The 17,164-nt window shown below is 46.6% G+C and overlaps 1 protein-coding gene across 1 annotated transcript in view; it reads right to left on the reverse strand.

The window, feature by feature from the left end:
• LOC144696151 (uncharacterized) overlaps window positions 1–17,164 on the reverse strand; it is a 206,703-nt gene that overhangs the window by 136,508 nt on the left and 53,031 nt on the right. Inside the window, exon 4 of the mRNA XM_078567500.1 lies at window positions 1,163–1,270. Within this exon, the coding sequence (XP_078423626.1) occupies window positions 1,207–1,270 (64 nt within the window). The 3' untranslated portion in view covers window positions 1,163–1,206. The remainder of the gene's footprint in view (window positions 1–1,162; window positions 1,271–17,164) is intronic.

The raw sequence follows: 17,164 nt of genomic DNA on the forward strand, positions 1-17,164 counted from the left end.
TCTCACACTGGGCTAGCCTTTCAATATTGTGCGATGCAGTATGGCATTTTATCCAGTGGATAATCTATTTTAATGCATCTGAAGACTTTTCGACTTTTAAAATGCTGTTCTTTCACTTGGCATCTTGCCAGTTGTCAGAAGTTACAATGGTCGCTTACCTTTTTCCAATCACAGTGCTATCATCACTTACTAGTAAACATTTATATAACACAAGCTACAGGATTTCATGATGAACTGCAAAGGGGACAACACCATTTTACTCTTCTCATCTCCAATCCATGATTCATGCCTCCTTTCTGCAGATGTGATTTAGGAAAACATCCAGCTGCTTTGCTGAAACTGCACAAGTCCTGAAACACCCCCTTCCAGAATGGTGCTGGCAACTTCTAAGCAGCAGCCTGTAGGGTTCCTGATCCAACTCTTTCCCAACTCCATTGAAAATAACCAGAGACAGAAATGGAGGCAGAGTTTCTGCCTTCACCACTCAGTGGCCGACTCTGTGCAATCCCAAAATGGAACCACAAAATCTGGCCACTTGCGAGTTACTGAACCATGCAGGCAGTGGAGGTCCCATATCTGTTCTGAGCTGAATTAGCTAATTTCAGCCAGAGGAGCAGTGACTATGTGCATTGGGTGAATCTGGGAGGTGAAAGGTCAGCCCTCTCCTGATCACAGTCTATTGACCTGTGCTATAAAACATGTATATGTGTATCTCCTGTTAGATAAGCATTGGATTGGGCTGCAGTGTTCTGCCTTGTCAAAAACTCTGCCTGTCAACACTCACATCAGAATTAATGTTACTGAAAACAATGCAACAGATTTGTTTACTGTCAGTGGGCAGATACTTTTCACATCAAATTTATTTTTCTGCAGACAAAAATTGCTCGACACAATGCTCCTTTAAGAAACTAATGACCTTTAATTACATCCAATAAAAAATGCACTCAGGTTATTTCAGCTTATTACCAGTAAATTGTTCTGTTCCTTGTAGTTCACCACCTGATACCCAGTAAATCAATGCTCTGTATAATTATCTTATTGAATATTACAAAGAATAAGATATAAATGTTTTCCTTGAATATAAATCTTGATATTTAGTGCAAGCCCTGAATCACAACACCCACACATGCAAACTCCTTTGATCCTAATAATAATCACTTACTGTCTGAGATTTCTCAGTTTGCTTCCTCGGGAAAGGCAGTTGCATTAAGCACGAAGGACTTTCTTCGACAGGTAATCTTCTTTCAACTTCTGCCATTGATACTTCCAGCTGCAAAATGGATAATACACAGGGAGGTTTACACAGCTGCTCTGGGAAACCACTCTGCACAGTTCAGTCCTGGAATTTTGATCTCACACAAACAAGTATTTAAAGGAACATTGTAGTCATATCTCTCAATAAGAAAGACAAAATACTGCTACCTGGATCTTTGAGGAGTTGTGAAATTAGTTTGCCTGACCTTCTGGACATAAAAGCACCTTCAGCCTACCCACTACTGAAACCCTGACACATTTATTTGTCATCTCAATACATGATTCCAAAACTACTTCAGCTCCAGCAGATCAAGTCCCAGTCACCCCACCGCTGCTCTCTTACTGCGCTGCCATATCTGCCAATCCCTTAACACCTCCAGTTTAATATTTTCATCCTCATGTTAACATTCCCCGTGGCCTTGTTTGTTCCTCTCTCTGTGACTTCCTCCAGCTCTACAAACTCCCAGAACTCTCCATTGCTTCACCTCCCAGCTCTGTCACATCAGCTGGTGGCTGAGAATTGTACAGGTTCCACGCTCTGAAATTCATTCCCTCTTCTCCTTTCCATTTCAGAAAGGTGGAGAACCAGAGGACGCTGATTTAATGGCAAAAATGCCAAAGGCAACGTGAGGAAAAGCTTTTTTTTAAGCAGAGAGTGGTTAGAATCTGGAATGCATGGCCTGAGAGTGTGGTGGAGGCAGAGTCAATTGTGACTTTCAAAAGGGAATTGGATAAGCACCTGAAGGGAAAAATTTGCAGGGTGATGGGGAATGGAGAGAGGAGAGGGACTAGCTGAATTGCTCTTTCAGAGAACTGGCATGGGCTAATCAGGACAAAGGCCTTCTGTCATGTCACCATTCTATAATCCTATGATTTTAGGACCCTCCTCAAAACCAGGCTCTTGACCATCTCTCCAGTATCTCTTTCTTTGGCTCAGCATCCGTTTTTATCTGACCAGACTCTGTGAAAAACCATGAGATGTTCTTCTACATTCAGTAAGTGTTCAGTAAATTAAGGTTGTTGCTGATGAGGCATATTTCTCCTTAAAACCTTTACTAAAAGGAGTTACTCTGAACCTTTGTATCTGCACTGAGAAGCAGCACTGATCATAAATACTTTTCCCATGATTAATGGCCAGGTATTTCTATTTGGATTCAGTATAATTCAACCAGTTAAATAAGCACATGGCAGGATATCTTGTACATTGCTTTTTTTTTAAAACTCTGGCTGAAGAAATATGTTTTCTTAGAAAATCAAACACCAGCCTCATAATCATCATGAAATCTTCATAAATTTTACCCGGCTCAGATAAGCTCTTGTCTCTCTTGTATAGATGGATATTAAAGATCGCCGATCTCAAAGAAGGAAGAAGCTGGTCCAACATACTGGCCAAAATGATCCTTCAGCAAAGAACATTAAAAAGAGATTAACTGCTCATCTCTGTCATTGCCGCTTGTGGGATCACAGAATTATGTTTGCTTTGCAATCGACTGCTGTTGAGTAACTGGCATTTCACACACTCCTGGGGTTTATTTCCAAATGAAGCTAATTCTGGTGTGCCAAGTTCATTCACCAGAGTCATGCAAACTAGTGAATATAGAAATGGGATGAGGCCATTGAGCTCCCTCAAACCCATTCTGCCATTCAGAGAGATCAAGGTTGACCTACAATCCTGCTCTTTATAAACTCCTGCCCCTTTACCCCATTTCCCTTAATATCTTTGCTTAATAGAAATCTATCAGTCTCTAGTTTGTCTAATCTAGTCTTGTCCGTTAATTTGTAGAATCCTGATATTATTCTGGTAAATTGATGCTGCAACCCCTCCAAGGCCAATATGTTCTTCCTAAGGTGTGGTGCCCAGAACTCCTCGTAGTACTTCAGATGTAGAATAACCAGGACTTTGTACAGCTGATGTCTAATCCTTGTATTCTAGTCTTCTGGATATAAAGGCTGGCATTCCATCAGTTTTTTTGATTATTTTATGTAGCACTTCATGACATTTTAACAATCTATGTACCTGCACTCCCAAGGGCAGAATGGCCTTGGCAGGTGGGCTGGGCAGGAGCGGGTGGGCGGGGGCGATCAGGAAGTTGACCACTGCCCGCGATTGGGACCGGACTGTGATTTCACGTCGGCAGGCCAATTAAGACTCGCCTAACGTGAAATGCGAACAGCAGCGCTGAGCGTTGCCTGTGTGTAGGGGGCAGGGAGATGGGAGGGTGAGTGGGCTGAGCACGTTCTTCACATATGCGCACGAGTGAGCGCTTCATAATCTCCCTGAGGCACAGAGCTGCCCCAGGGAGAGGAAGCGTTTTTTACAAAAGAAAGAGAAGGAAATAAAAATGTAATAAAACATTTCCCCTCATGTGACTCATGAGCAGGGACATGTTATTAGTTAAATTTTAAAATTTTTATTATTATTTGCTTTTGGAAACCTCATCCCACCCATGGATGAGGTTTCCAAAAAAATGCAAAGGCCGCTTGGCCTTTTCGCTCGTCCGCCAACTGCTAGGTTGGTCTGGCAGTGATAACATTTAATTTAAATGATTAATTTGTCTTCAGATCTGTGAGCTTGAACTTCAACTAATAGTCTCTTCGGGGGAACTTTATCAAATGCCTTCTGGAAGTCCCTATAAATAATATGCATAGACATTCCCCTGTCCACTACTTTAGTCACCTCTTCAAAAAATACCATCAGGTTCATCAGATATGATCTACCCTTTACAAATCAATGCTAACTTCCCTTGATCAGCTGAAGATTTCAGTCACTCTGCCTTTAATTTTAAACTCTAGTAATCTCTGACAACAGGTCATCTGATCTATAACTGATCCCTGGCTCCCTCTCTCAGCTTTCTTAAATAGTGGAGTGACCTGTGAAATTTGCAATCTAAAGGAACAGTTTCTAAATTGAGAGAACTTTGGAAGATTCCAGTTATACTCACCTACCTTCTTTAAAGCCCTGGGATGAAAACCCAATGGCCACTCTTTAGTACCATTATTTTCTTCATTCCTGTTGTTTTATTTATGTTACTTTTGGTGAATCCCTGTCCCTGGTTCAATAACAATTTCATTGAGATGTTTGACCTGTCCTCCTCCTCCTCTGCTATCAATATTGATGCAAAGTAATTAATTAATGTGTCCACCATTTCCAAACTTCCATTTAGAATATCACTATTATCAGCTTCCAGAGGCTCACACTGCTTACAACCACACCCTTTTTCTTAATATAATGGTAAAGGTTTTTAGTTTGTAATTTGATATCCTTTACAAGTTTCTTTTCATATTCCCTCTTGGAGCTGTATTGGTTTTGTCACCTTTGCTGTTATGAACATACATATGGACATACAAACAAGGAACAGGAGTAGGCCACTCAGCCACTCGAGGCTGCTCCACCATTCAATAAGTTCATGGCTGATCTGATTGTAACCTCAACCCCACATTCCTGCCTACCCCCGATAACCTTTCACCTCCTTGTTAATCAAGAATCTATCTAGCTCTGCCTTAAAAATATTCAAAGGCTCTGCTTCCACCATTTTTTGAGGAAGAGAATTCCAAAGACTCACGACCCTCTGAGAGAATTTTTTATTCCTCATCTCTGTCTTAAATGAGCGACTCCTTATTTTTAAACAGTGAGCCCTAGTTCTAGATTCTCCCACAAGAGGAAACATCCTCTCCACATCCACCCTGTCAAGACCCCTCAGGATCTTATATGTTTCAATTGAGTCACCTCTTACTCTTCTAAACTCCAGTGGATACAAGCCTAACTTGTCCAACCTTTCCTCATAACACAACCCGCCCATTCCTAGTATTAGTCTTCTGTTTCTAACACATTTACATCTTTCTTTAAATAAGGAGACCAATACTGTACACAGTACTCCAGATGTGGTCTCACCAATGCCCTGTACAACTGAAGCATAACCTCCCTAATTTTGTAATCAATTCCCCTCACAATAAATGATAACATTCTATTAATTTTCCTAATTACTTGCTGTACCTGCATACTAACCTTTTGTGATTCAGGCACTAGGACACCCAGATCCATCTGAATCTCAGAGCTCTACAATCTCTTACTGTTTAGATAATAAGCTTATTTTTTTATTCTTCCTGCCAAAATGGACAATTTCACATTTGCCCACATTATACTCCATTTGCCAGATCTTTGCCCACTCACTTAACCTATCTGTCACTTTGTAACCTCCTTAAGTCCTCTTCACAATTTACTTTCTACCTATCTTTGTGTCGTCAGCAAATTCAGCCACCATTCCTTTGGTCCCTTCACCCAAGTCATTTATATAAATTGTAAAAAGTTGAGGCCCCAGCACTGATCCCTGTGGCACACCACTCGTCACATCCTGCCAACCAGAAAAAGACTCATTTATGCCAACTCTCTGTTTCCTGTTAGCCAGCGAATCTTCTATCCATGCCAATATGTTACCCTCTATACCACGAGCTTTTATTTTCCGCAATAACCTTTGATGTGGCACTTTATCAGATGCCTTCTGGAAATCTAAGTACAGCACATCCACCGGTTCCTCTTTATCCACAGCACGTGTGACTCCTTCAAAGAACTCCAATAATTGGTTGAACATGGTTTCCCTTTCACAAAACTATGTTGATTGTGCCTGATTTCCTTGAATTTTTCTAAGTGCCCTGCCATAATATCTTTAATAATAGCTTCCAACATTTTCCCCATGGCAGATGTTAGGCTAACTGGCCTTACTTGCTCTTATTTAAAGTTGCGGCCTAAGAGTGGAACAGGTGGGAACTATGATTAGTGGCATTGTCACAGCAGTCCCAGCTCTTCTGATGATGTCTACATGGATGGGGAAGGGAATGTAAGTATCACAAATGCATGTGTGCAAAGTGAGAGCGAGATCTAATTTCTGATTGGCACACTTGCCTGGATGAATGCGGCTCTAACAGCACCTAAGAGGCTTGACACCATCTAGGACAAAGCAGCCCACTTGATTGGTGCCCCATCCACCACCTTCAACATTCACTTTCTCCATGACCAACAGACAATGGCAGCTGTATGCACCTTATGCAAGGTGCACTGCAGAAATTCACTATGGCCCCTTTGACAGCACCTTCCAGACCTGCAACTTCTACCACCTAGAAGGAAAAAGGCAGCAGGTTCATGGGGACACCACCACCTGCAAAGTTCCCCTCCTAACCACTCCTAGCCTTCACAGTCTCTGGGTCAAAATCCTGGAATTCTCTTCCTAACAGCACAATGGATATACCTATGCTACATGGAATGCAATGGTTCACCACCACCTTCTCAAGCGCAATTAGGGATGGTCAATAGTTGTGAGAGTTGTGAAAGTGACATTCACATTCCTTGAATTAATATGAATAAAAACCATCACTGTGCTGTGATTGAGTCCCCCTCCCTCCAGACCAGCCTCTTTTATACATGCAAATACACCTTTCTTTAAATTGATCGATCTCCCCCACGCACCCCGCCCCCACCATTTGCCCCCATCCACCAAGGACACTGCGGACAAATGTAACAACCTGACAGATTCTGGTAAATCAGGATTCCACCCACTGTTCCATTATTGAAGCTCATATTTATTTAAGCTAAAGTTTTATGCCTTCAGTATTTTCCAAATGAACACTCAAGGCTCTGATGTGTTTGACAGAGCCAGAGATAAGTCAGACATGCACAGTACTGCACATCCTGACTCTCTTAATTCTGGTGGTGAAATGGATTTGCAGAATAGACTGCTGGCCGGTTTGAAGACAGAAAACAGGGTGGGAGTAAAGGGTAGTTATTCAGTGTGGCAGAATGTAGGGACTAGGATCAGTGCCGGGGCCACTTACATTAACCATCTGGACTTGGGAACGCGAATACAGGCCAGGGTTTGAAGGCCCTGTCGCAGTGTCCCTCCCCCTGGCTGGTGCAATGAGCCATTTAAATCTCCATTCATGGTGCGGAGACCATTACGGCAGCCAGTATCCTAACTGAAGTCTTGGGTAGGGGTTTTATGAGGGCTCATCATTACCTTTTGGTTTTTATATTTGCCTATCTCTTTACAGGAGTATATCATTTGTTTACAAATAAACAGGAATCGCTCTTTGGAAATGTTGTTTTTGTTGTTGTTGATGACTTCCAGACACATGGGGTGGGATTTTACTCCGTCGGGATTTTACAGGCTTGCTGAAGACCATGGATGTTTGAACAGCCCCGCCCCCACTGGGACCGGCCCATAGAATTCCAGCTGGGGTCTCTCGACAACTTGAATGACTTCCTTTTGCTCCCTAACCAAGAGGTGCCAGAATCCAATCATTGCCCTCCACCCCACTCCGCCCCATCACTGACCCCTGAAAATAGTAAACTCAGCCTAGATGAGGGATGAAATTGAGGATTTACAGGTTTTGATGGCTTACACTAGGATATTCATTGAGGGTAAGCAGTACATTCAAGGCAATAGAATGGAGCCAAAGGCTACATTCTCACATCAGCATCCTGTGTGCTTTGCCCAAGGCAGGTCCTTGGCTCATAGTGGTCTTTCCATGTCTTCCTATCCTGTGGCAGCTTTTTCAGTGCCAATAACCTCCTTCAGTTTTCAAGCCTCACATTCTCCCATGCTGGAGTAGATTTGGTGCAGAGACTTTCACAAGCGGAAACAGAGATTTCCCATTTTGTTTTCATTTCAACGTAGATTCCACCGGAAAATTTCAGGTAGGTTCCTGGCTATGGCACACAGCCCATTGCCAGGGAAACAGCTGGTTTGGTTAGGCTATACTGTACACCTTACCTGGCCCATAGCTCAACAGCTGCTCACCAAACCCTGTGTGGATCAGCCTATCTCTGATTCCTGCCTCCAAACTCAATCCTACCTCTCTGCATCCAAGTGGTTGAATAGCCTACAATAGTTCCTCTCTTATGTTCATACAGGAAGAACGATCACTGTGGTGGGTGGAACGAGGGCACTGTACTTATGGTTCTGAATCCAACAGAATTTAATGCACTGAGAAGAGGCAGGTAGAAATTTTAGGGAAGAAAATTCCTTTTTACATTTCTCCCATTTGTGTTACGAATCTGGAACTATCAGTTATGTGATGCCCTTTGAGATGTTCTGGCGTCATAATCCAGGGACCATTAGAGTTGCCAACCCTCCAGGATTGTCTTGGAGTTTACAGGAACTGAAGATCAAACTCCAAGGGCAATATACTCCCCCCGTCGGGGTGGGTGTGCGAGAGAGGGTGCGGACGGGCTGATTCCCGATTGGACCCCCCGGTCAGGGGTGCGCCGCAATTTTACGTGGGCGGGCCAATGAAGGCCCACCCTGTGTGACGTCTGCTTGGAAGCGCTGTGCGCTCCCTGTGAGGACAATGGGAGGGGATTCCCTGAGCTGGGAGTGTGCTCTTTCACGCATGCATGCGAAAGAGTGCACAGATCACCCTGAGGCAAAGTGCTGCCTAACCACTGGCTGGGCTCCTGGCCTGACCGCCAACCTTAAGGTTGGACGGGCAGGTCCATTAATTGGCTTAATTAGTTTTTCAAAGGCCTTATGTGGCCATTGACAGTTGCGCGCCTGCCGGACTGAAAATCTAAATGACGCAGGGTGACGTCAGGACGCACGCCCAACATCACCCTGCATCATTTTACACAGCGGGGAGTGAGCCCCACCCCCGCTCGCCAACCGGGAGATGCAGCCCCCAAGATATTGCAAGTAAGCCAAGAGTAAAATCATAAGGTCATTAAACGAATTTGCGCTTTTGTCATTTTCTTTTGAGTATTTTAGTTTAATAGTTATAAAAATATTGGATCTGAAAGCTGTTTCATTATCAGTTAAGATTAATCCAAGAGCCTGTTCTGCCTTCTACATTGGCTTGGGAAGGCGGTGTGGCTGGATGGACCAATGACTGGAGTGTGGGAGCAGGGTCGTTCAAGGACAGTCTGGGGGCTGAGGGGGTTCAAGGCCATTTAGGATGGTTCAAGGCTGTCCAGGGTGCTTCTGGCCAGTGGTTCAGGGTGGTTCAGGGTGGTATAGTGCAAGGTGGAAGGTCATGCAATGAAACCTCCAGGAATATGCCCAAGCGGATTCTGTCCCCCTCCCTCCTCCACCCTCATCAGACCATCACCACCTCCGCACCCCCCCAACCTACTGGTCCCTCCACCCCAACTTTATACATAAGAGGTTGTTCTTGGGTTTCTACAACTCTCCCGTGTAAATGAAACATTTGAAAATTATAATAACTCTTTGAAAAAATTATTCCAGAAATTTGAGCTCAATGCAAAAATGTTCAGAATCCAAAAGGTTAATCAGCAAGTTAGAGTATAACCTTGTGCTGGCTTTAACTTCTTAGCATGAAATGCTCTGCTGACGTTTCACTTTTCTTTTCATTCATTGCCCATTAATGAACCCCAGCTGGTCCATACAAGAGTTTCAGTTTTTAATTTAATTATGGAAGTCCCATCTGCCTTGGGAAGCTAAACTAACTTTGTCAAATGTTCCTGGGCTGTGTTTAGGGCAGAGTTTCTTGCTCATGATACCTTTCAAGCTTCAGTATGATTGCTACACTGATAGTGTATGCAATTATGTACCCCTCCCCTCACCCAGCCCTGTATTGCTTTCGGCATTTTACAATGCATGACATTTCACAGATAAGAATGTGACAGATGGAGCTGCTGTATGGAGAGTCCCAGCTGGGATCAAAAACATTAGCACAGGAAAATGTCTCTGGTTACAAAACGAGGGAGTATGGTAAAGCTATCAAATCAAACATGACTGGGAGCTGTTGAAAGCATTGAGAGGGTTTTATTTCACTTTCGGCAAGAATGAGCTGTGTTTCCTTACTGACTGCAAATGAAAAACTGATTTATACAAAGGAAAATTTGCTCAGTTATATTATCCATAAGGCAAATTGTTCAAAATTTATATTCATCTTCAGCTCTTTCCTGGGCTGGGTAATCAACTATTTGACTATTTACTACAATAAAAGCTTCTGGATCACTGGTCATGGGCAGTTTCTCCTGCATCATTAGGTGAATAGCAAGGCCCCGCATATTCATGCTCTTGCACATGAACACAATAATGAGCTCTGGAAATTCAGAAAGCCATCACTGCCGCTGATATCCTTTGTTAGCTGAGATATTCCACCAGGGCTCTGATAATAAATGGACAAGTATACTTTGCACAGCTACAAAAAAAAGCTGAGATACAAGATGCGGCTGTTAATATTTCAAATGTCTGTATAGTACAGTCCATAATTCTCACCCTCCCTGGGAGGAAGGAGAACACCTTTCTTTGTTCTGTTGGTTCTGTTCCTCTCGAGCATCCCCGATTTTCAGCACCTCCATCATTGGTGGCTGTGCCTTGAGGTGCCAAGATTCTAAGCTCTGGAATTCCCTCACTAAAGCTCTCTACCTCTCTACCTTCGTATTCTTCCTTAAGATGCTTAAACCTTTTAATAACATGAAAGAGACGGGGACCGTGCACAGCACTCCAAACTTCCATTTAAGTTTAACACGACATTGATGCTTTTCAATTCAATCCATGGAGAAATGAACTCCCAGTACTTTGCTTCAGATTGCCTTATTACCCAATGTGGCTAGTTTTAGTGATCTGAGCATGTGTCCTAGATCTCTTTGCTCATTTACACCATTTAGATCCTTATTTTCTAAGGAGGATTGACCTCTGAATCATCGCCCCATACGCCGCTTTGCACTTATATATGTTGGAGCTCACCAGCCAATCACAGGGCCAATCCTGCAAATCTAGGAATTTCTTTAATAAACTTGCAGAATGGACATGCAACTGGCAAAATGAATTTCAACATAAACAAGCGGAATTTGCTGCAGTCTTCCCAATTTTTGACTATACCTCCTAATTTTGCTTAGTTCACAAATTTGTACTCTCTGATTGCATTTCTGATACAAATTGTTGATGTAAATGGTAAACAATGAATGACCCCAGCGCCAATCTTTGTGGGATATCATTTCCCACCATTTCTCAGTCTTAGTAATTGAAAAGAATTGGGATGCATTATCAGAACGCAGCCTTATAAACAGGGCTGAAGAAAGACTATTTAATTCTTTGGTACCAAACCTCTACATGGGCAGTGTCTTAGTGCCCTGTGGTCCAATAGAAATCCCTGACAATCCCATCTCAGCTACATTGACTGCTGCTTTTACCCATATTACACAGCATTTATCAAATAACCAACAAAGAGTAACCAAAACATTCACACACTGCGTTGTCATTTTACCAACAAATGGGCATAAGGTTAGAATACACTTATATATACCATGTAAATGAGTTTTAAGGTCACATGGCCAATAGCAGTGCCTATTATTCATTTTTACTAATTAATCAGAAATATGATTTTTCACACCTGAGTTCCTGGTCACCATATGTGATGAATGTATTGGACACCACAGTCTCAGTTACCCACTGCACCTTCCCCTTAAACTGAGGATAACAATCATTTGTAAATGATAGGTTAATAGTACCTACCTAGAGCTCACCTCATTAAGCTATACCTGATTCATTTGTTTCATATGATTTTTCCTCTGGGAGCAGGAAACGGTCGGGACTGTTTCCCTGCACCCAAGAGGAACAGTCACTCGTCGTGATTTTCACTGGGGTGTCCCTTTGGAGACAGACTCGCCAATGCCGCTAAGGACAGCCTCAAAGTTGAAGGGTCAATCTGAGGCCTTCCAGCTTGACAGGACCAGCAACCCTGTGATGGCAGGTAAGTGAGAGAGAGGGTGCTTCAAAATGGAACAACTCTCTCTCACTTTTTAGAATTTTTATTCTTAAATTTAAAAATGGTGTTTGCAGCAAGAGCACCACTATGGTAAGGTGGGGTCTGGGGTGGGGTCTGGGGGGTAGGGGAGAACATACTTTGACAGTGCCCAAACCATTTCCTATTTGAAGGTAGCCCATTGTTCAGCTACTGTTTTTCCCGCTAACCTCTGGTTCCAGTCTGTCCGGTCCAGCTCCATTCTTACCCCATTGAAGTCCGCTCTCCGCCAGTTGATTATTCTTACTCTGGATTGACCAATGTCATTTACCACCGCCCCAGGTCTGTGACTGGGATAGGCCATTAACAAAAATATATCGCAAAGAATCTGACTATCTCAAACGATGGTTTTTCAGTTTTACAAGATGTTCTAAACCCATAACATTAAAAATTCTGCACCCTTATTCACTTTTTTTTACATTTCGGAGCTGAATTCCCAAATGTGAACATTCTCAAGTCAGATCAGAATTGTAATCTCCTAAATAGATAAGATATGTTTTCCCTCCCGGCTCCTGTTCATTTATTAATGCCTGTTTTAGGACAAGTATTTTAATCCAGACTCTGAATCGTAATATTAATGGAGAAAAACCTTTGTACAAATGGAATTCTTTCCATTACAGTTTACTGATAATAAACGATGTTGTTTTCTTTTGTATGAAGATATTTAATTGTATTTCACCTCATGCACCTTCAGATTGAGCCGGCCAGTTTCAAAATAACCAGCAAGTTCTGATAACCTAGCTAGAGATTTTCATAAATACATCACCGACCAGATTATTAAACATCAATCAGATATTGTCATTCTTTCATATTGTACCACAAGAACTTAAAATAGCAGGGGACCCACACGGTGAAACCAACTGCTCCTGACTGGAGAAGTGAGATTAAAAGAGGTTTACAATGTTGTCAGTGAGCCTGAGGGTTGGGAGAGTTTGAGAAATCAGCAAAGGATGATCAATAAATCGATGAAGATGGAGAAAATAGAACGAGAGTTAGGCTAGCAAGAAATAGAAAAACAGATTGTGCGATCTTCACAAATTTGTATAAAAAAAAAAGTAATTTGTGAAAGTAAATGTGGGTCCCTCAGAGACAGGAGAAATTCTAATGGGGAATAAAGAAATGGTAGAGATCTTAAACAAATATTTTGTTTCTGCCTTCACAGTAGAATTAAAACACAAAACAACCTGGAAACAATGGAGACCCATGGGTCAAATGAGAGTGAGGAACTTAATTATTAGCAAAGAGGAGATATTGGAGAAATTCATGGGACTGAAAAATGACAAAGCCCCTGGACCTGAAGGTCTCCTATTTTGAGGGAGGTAGCTACAGTGACAGTAGAGGCTCTAGAATTCTGGAGATTCCTGGACACCTTTCCTGATATCTCCTTATGCGGCTCAATGTCAACTTTTGTTTTGATAATGTTCCTGTGAAGCACCTTGAGATGTTTTGTTATGCTAAAGGTGCTATATAAATGTAATTTTTTGTTGTTTGTTGGTTGGAAGGGGATAACAAACGGATATAGCTAGAATTTATTGGAACATTTGTAGGTTTTGTGAGCCTGACATTGGATTTGATACCAGTGAATATTTACACACTGTATAGTTTTGTCATTCTTGGTTCAACCTTATCACAAATACTTTCTTGACAGCACCAATGGCATAATCATACCTCAGGTACTAACCATCTATATGGCCAGACTGGGAGGTGAGGGAGCCAATGGAGTGGTGAGGGAAGGCTGATGTGTGGGTGGAGAGCTTGTCATCTTCCTGTCACCATGCTATTTACCGCAGTGACTAATGTACAGGACAGCCTTCCCACCCAGAGGCTAATTGAGCCACCTAAGTGGGGAATTAAGGGCCAATGCCATTGCATTTTACAGTGGCAAGTGGGCCCTCTGTTGCATGGGAAAACCATCAGATAACCTCCAGTGCCCACCCATGAAATTCATCCACCCCCAGTGGCAATAGTCACCCCAGTGGCAACCACACCACCCCCCCCTACCCCCCACCCTCACCAACTGCACCCCCCCCCACCCAGCTGGGCCTCCAGACCACATTTACCTGGCTGGGAAGATGGCCCAAGGTTTCCTCTCTGCTCGGTGCAGTCTCAGCCCTGGCCAGCACTCCCAGTGGTGTTGCTGAGATTGCTGAGTTCCTGCCCCTCAGATTGGCTGGCAGCTCCTGGGGGTGGGGCTCCTGTCCTTGACAGGGTTTGGAGCCCTGATTGTAACCGATTAGTTGCTTGTCAGTTGTAAAATGTGGCTGGGAATCTCACAAACAGCCAAGGCAGATTTGCCTCTGGCTTTTGAGCTCATAGTTGTGGCTCCAATCGCTATGAACAAATTTCAGTACACGCGGTGTGAGGATGGTGTTCAGTGCCCAGGGTGTGAGGAGACAATTTCGCTGCCTGTCCAACCTGACAGCTGACAGGCGGGCGAATCAGACAGGCGGCCTTTGCATTTTTGAGGAAACCTCATCCAAGGGCGGGATGAGGTTTCTGTTACTAATTTTAAAAAAGATTAAAATGCTTTGAAAAAGTTCTCATCACTCGTGCGTTGAGCTGTCTCGTTCTGACGTGTGGACAGTTTTTCCCCGATTTGAAGTTCTGTTTTTATTGAGTTAAGTTTGTCAGTTTCCTGAGGCAGCTCTCTGCCTTCAGGGACTTTCCCTTCCCTGTTCCCCACCCCCCTGCTAACCTCAGTGCTCACCCTCCGCCCGCACCCAACCCAGCAGCGCTGAGCCTTTCACACTGGCGGGCCGGTAACTGGGCAGCCAGCGTGAAATCGCGGCCGGGGGCCGATAGTGGTCAGCGATCCATTAACCGGGCGCTCCCAGGCCCACCAATCACTGCCGCCCGCCGACTCGAACATCCTGCCCTACATTATTCCAGCTTTTATCTTAATCCCGTGTGTTTGCCCCAATCTTCACCTTGCTTTCTGTACAATGATTAAAAGGCAAATTATTATCCGTGCTTTCTACCTCCTGTTTCTCCTGCTGTGAGAATTCCTGACTGGATAATAACTTCACTGTTGCAAAATGCCAAAGGCCCGATATGGATGGTACCAGATTCAAAGTCATGGGCCTGAATTTCTCCCATGTCGGGCGGGCTTGGCAGGAGCTGGCAGAGCCGGTCAGTGGGCGGGCAGAGCCGGTCAGTGGGCGGGCAGAGCCGGTCAGTGGGCGGGCAGAGCCGGTCAGCGAGCTGGCAGAGCCGGTCAGTGGGCGGGCAGAGCCGGTCAAGGAGCTGGCAGAGCCGGTCAGTGGGCGGGCAGAGCCGGTCAGCGAGCTGGCAGAGCCGGTCAGTGGGCGGGCAGAGCCGGTCAAGGAGCTGGCAGAGCCGGTCAGTGGGCGGGCAGAGCCGGTCAAGGAGCTGGCAGAGCCGGTCAGTGGGCGGGCAGAGCCGGTCAGGGAGCTGGCAGAGCCGGTCAGGGAGCGGGCAGAGCCGGTCAGGGAGCTGGCAGAGCCGGTCAAGGAGCTGGCAGAGCCGGTCAGGGAGCGGGCAGAGCCGGTCAGCGAGCGGGCAGAGTCGGTCAGGGAGCGGACAGAGCTGGTCAGGGAGCGGGCAGAGCTGGTCAGGGAGCGGGCAGAGCCGGTCAGCGAGCGGGCAGAGTCGGTCAGGGAGCGGACAGAGCTGGTCAGGGAGCGGGCAGAGCCGGTCAGGGAGCGGACAGAGGGAGGGAGCCGGTCAGGGATCTGGCAGAGCCGGTCAGGGAGCGGGCAGAGCCGGTCAGGGAGCGGACAGAGCTGGTCAGGGAGCGGGCAGAGCCGGTCAGGGAGCGGGCAGAGCCGGTCAGGGAGCGGGCAGAGGGAGGGAGCCGGTCAGGGATCTGGCTGCCACCTGCGATCGGCTCTGCGCTGCCATTTTACCCGGGCCGGCCAGTTAAGGCCCTCCCAGCGTAAGCCGCGAGCGGCAGTGCTCAGCCCTACCCGTGCGGGCGGTGGGGGTGGTGGGGGTGGGGTGGGGGGTGGGGAGGGAGAGTTGCGGGTGGGGGTGGGGGAGGGGGTGGGGGAGGGGGTGGGGTGGGGGAGGGGATGGGGTGGGGGGTGGGGGAGGGGGTGGGGGAGGGGGTGGGGTGGGGGTTGGGGGAGGGAGAGTTGCGGGTGGGGGTGGGGGAGGGGGTGGGGGTTGGGGTGGGGTGGAGGGTGGGGGAAGGAGAGTCGGGGCCAGCGCTACCCGTGCGGGCGGTGGGGGTGGTGGGGGTGGGGTGGGGGGGGGTGGTGGTGGGGGGTGGTGGGGGTGGGGGAGGGGGTGGGGTGGGGGGTGGGGTGGGGGGGTGGTGGGGTGGGGGAGGGGGTGGGGTGGGGGGTGGGGTGGGGGGGTGGTGGGGGTGGGGGAGGGGGTGGGGTGGGGGGTGGGGAGGGAGAGTTGCGGGTGGGGGAGGGGGTGGGGGAGGGGGTGGGGTGGGGGAGGGGATGGGGTGGGGGGTGGGGGAGGGGGTGGGGGTGGGGGTGGGGTGGGGTGTGGGGGTGGGGGAGGGGGTGGGGGTGGGGTGGGGGGTGGGGGTGGGGGAGGGGGTGGGGTGGGGGAGGGGATGGGGTGGGGGGTGGGGGTGGGGGAGGGGGTGGGGGGTGGGGTGGGGGAGGGGGTGGGGGTGGGGGTGGGGGAGGGGGTGGGGTGGGGGAGGGGGAGGGGGAGGGGGTGGGGGTTGGGGGAGGGAGAGTTGCGGGTGGGGGTGGGGGTGGGGGGTGGGGGGTGGGGTGGAGGGTGGGGGAGGGGGTGGGGGTTGGGGGAGGGAGAGTTGCGGGTGGGGGTGGGGGTGGGGGTGGGGGTGGGGTGGAGGGTGGGGGAGGGAGAGTCGGGGTCAGCGCTATTTCACACACGCGCACAGAGAGCTTCAGTCTCCCTGAGGCACGGAGCTGCCTGAGGCAGATTGAAGCAGTTTGTAAAAACATTTTTACAGACATTAAAAATTTAAGGAGACATGTCCCCTCATGTGACTGTGTCATATGAGAAGGGCCATGGTTTTATTTTTCATATAAAATTTTTATTTAAGTAGTAAAAGCTTTTGGAGTCCTCATCCCGTTCATGGATGAGGTTTCCTAAAAAATGTGAAGGCCGCTTGGCCTTTTCGCCTGCCCGACAACATTAAGGCTGCACGGGCAGTGTAAACAATGACAGTAATTAATTAGTTAATGGCCTTAATAGGCCTATT

This window comes from Cetorhinus maximus, chromosome 21 (genome assembly GCF_964194155.1).
Source record: "Cetorhinus maximus chromosome 21, sCetMax3.hap1.1, whole genome shotgun sequence".
In the NCBI taxonomy this organism is placed as follows: domain Eukaryota; kingdom Metazoa; phylum Chordata; class Chondrichthyes; order Lamniformes; family Cetorhinidae; genus Cetorhinus; species Cetorhinus maximus.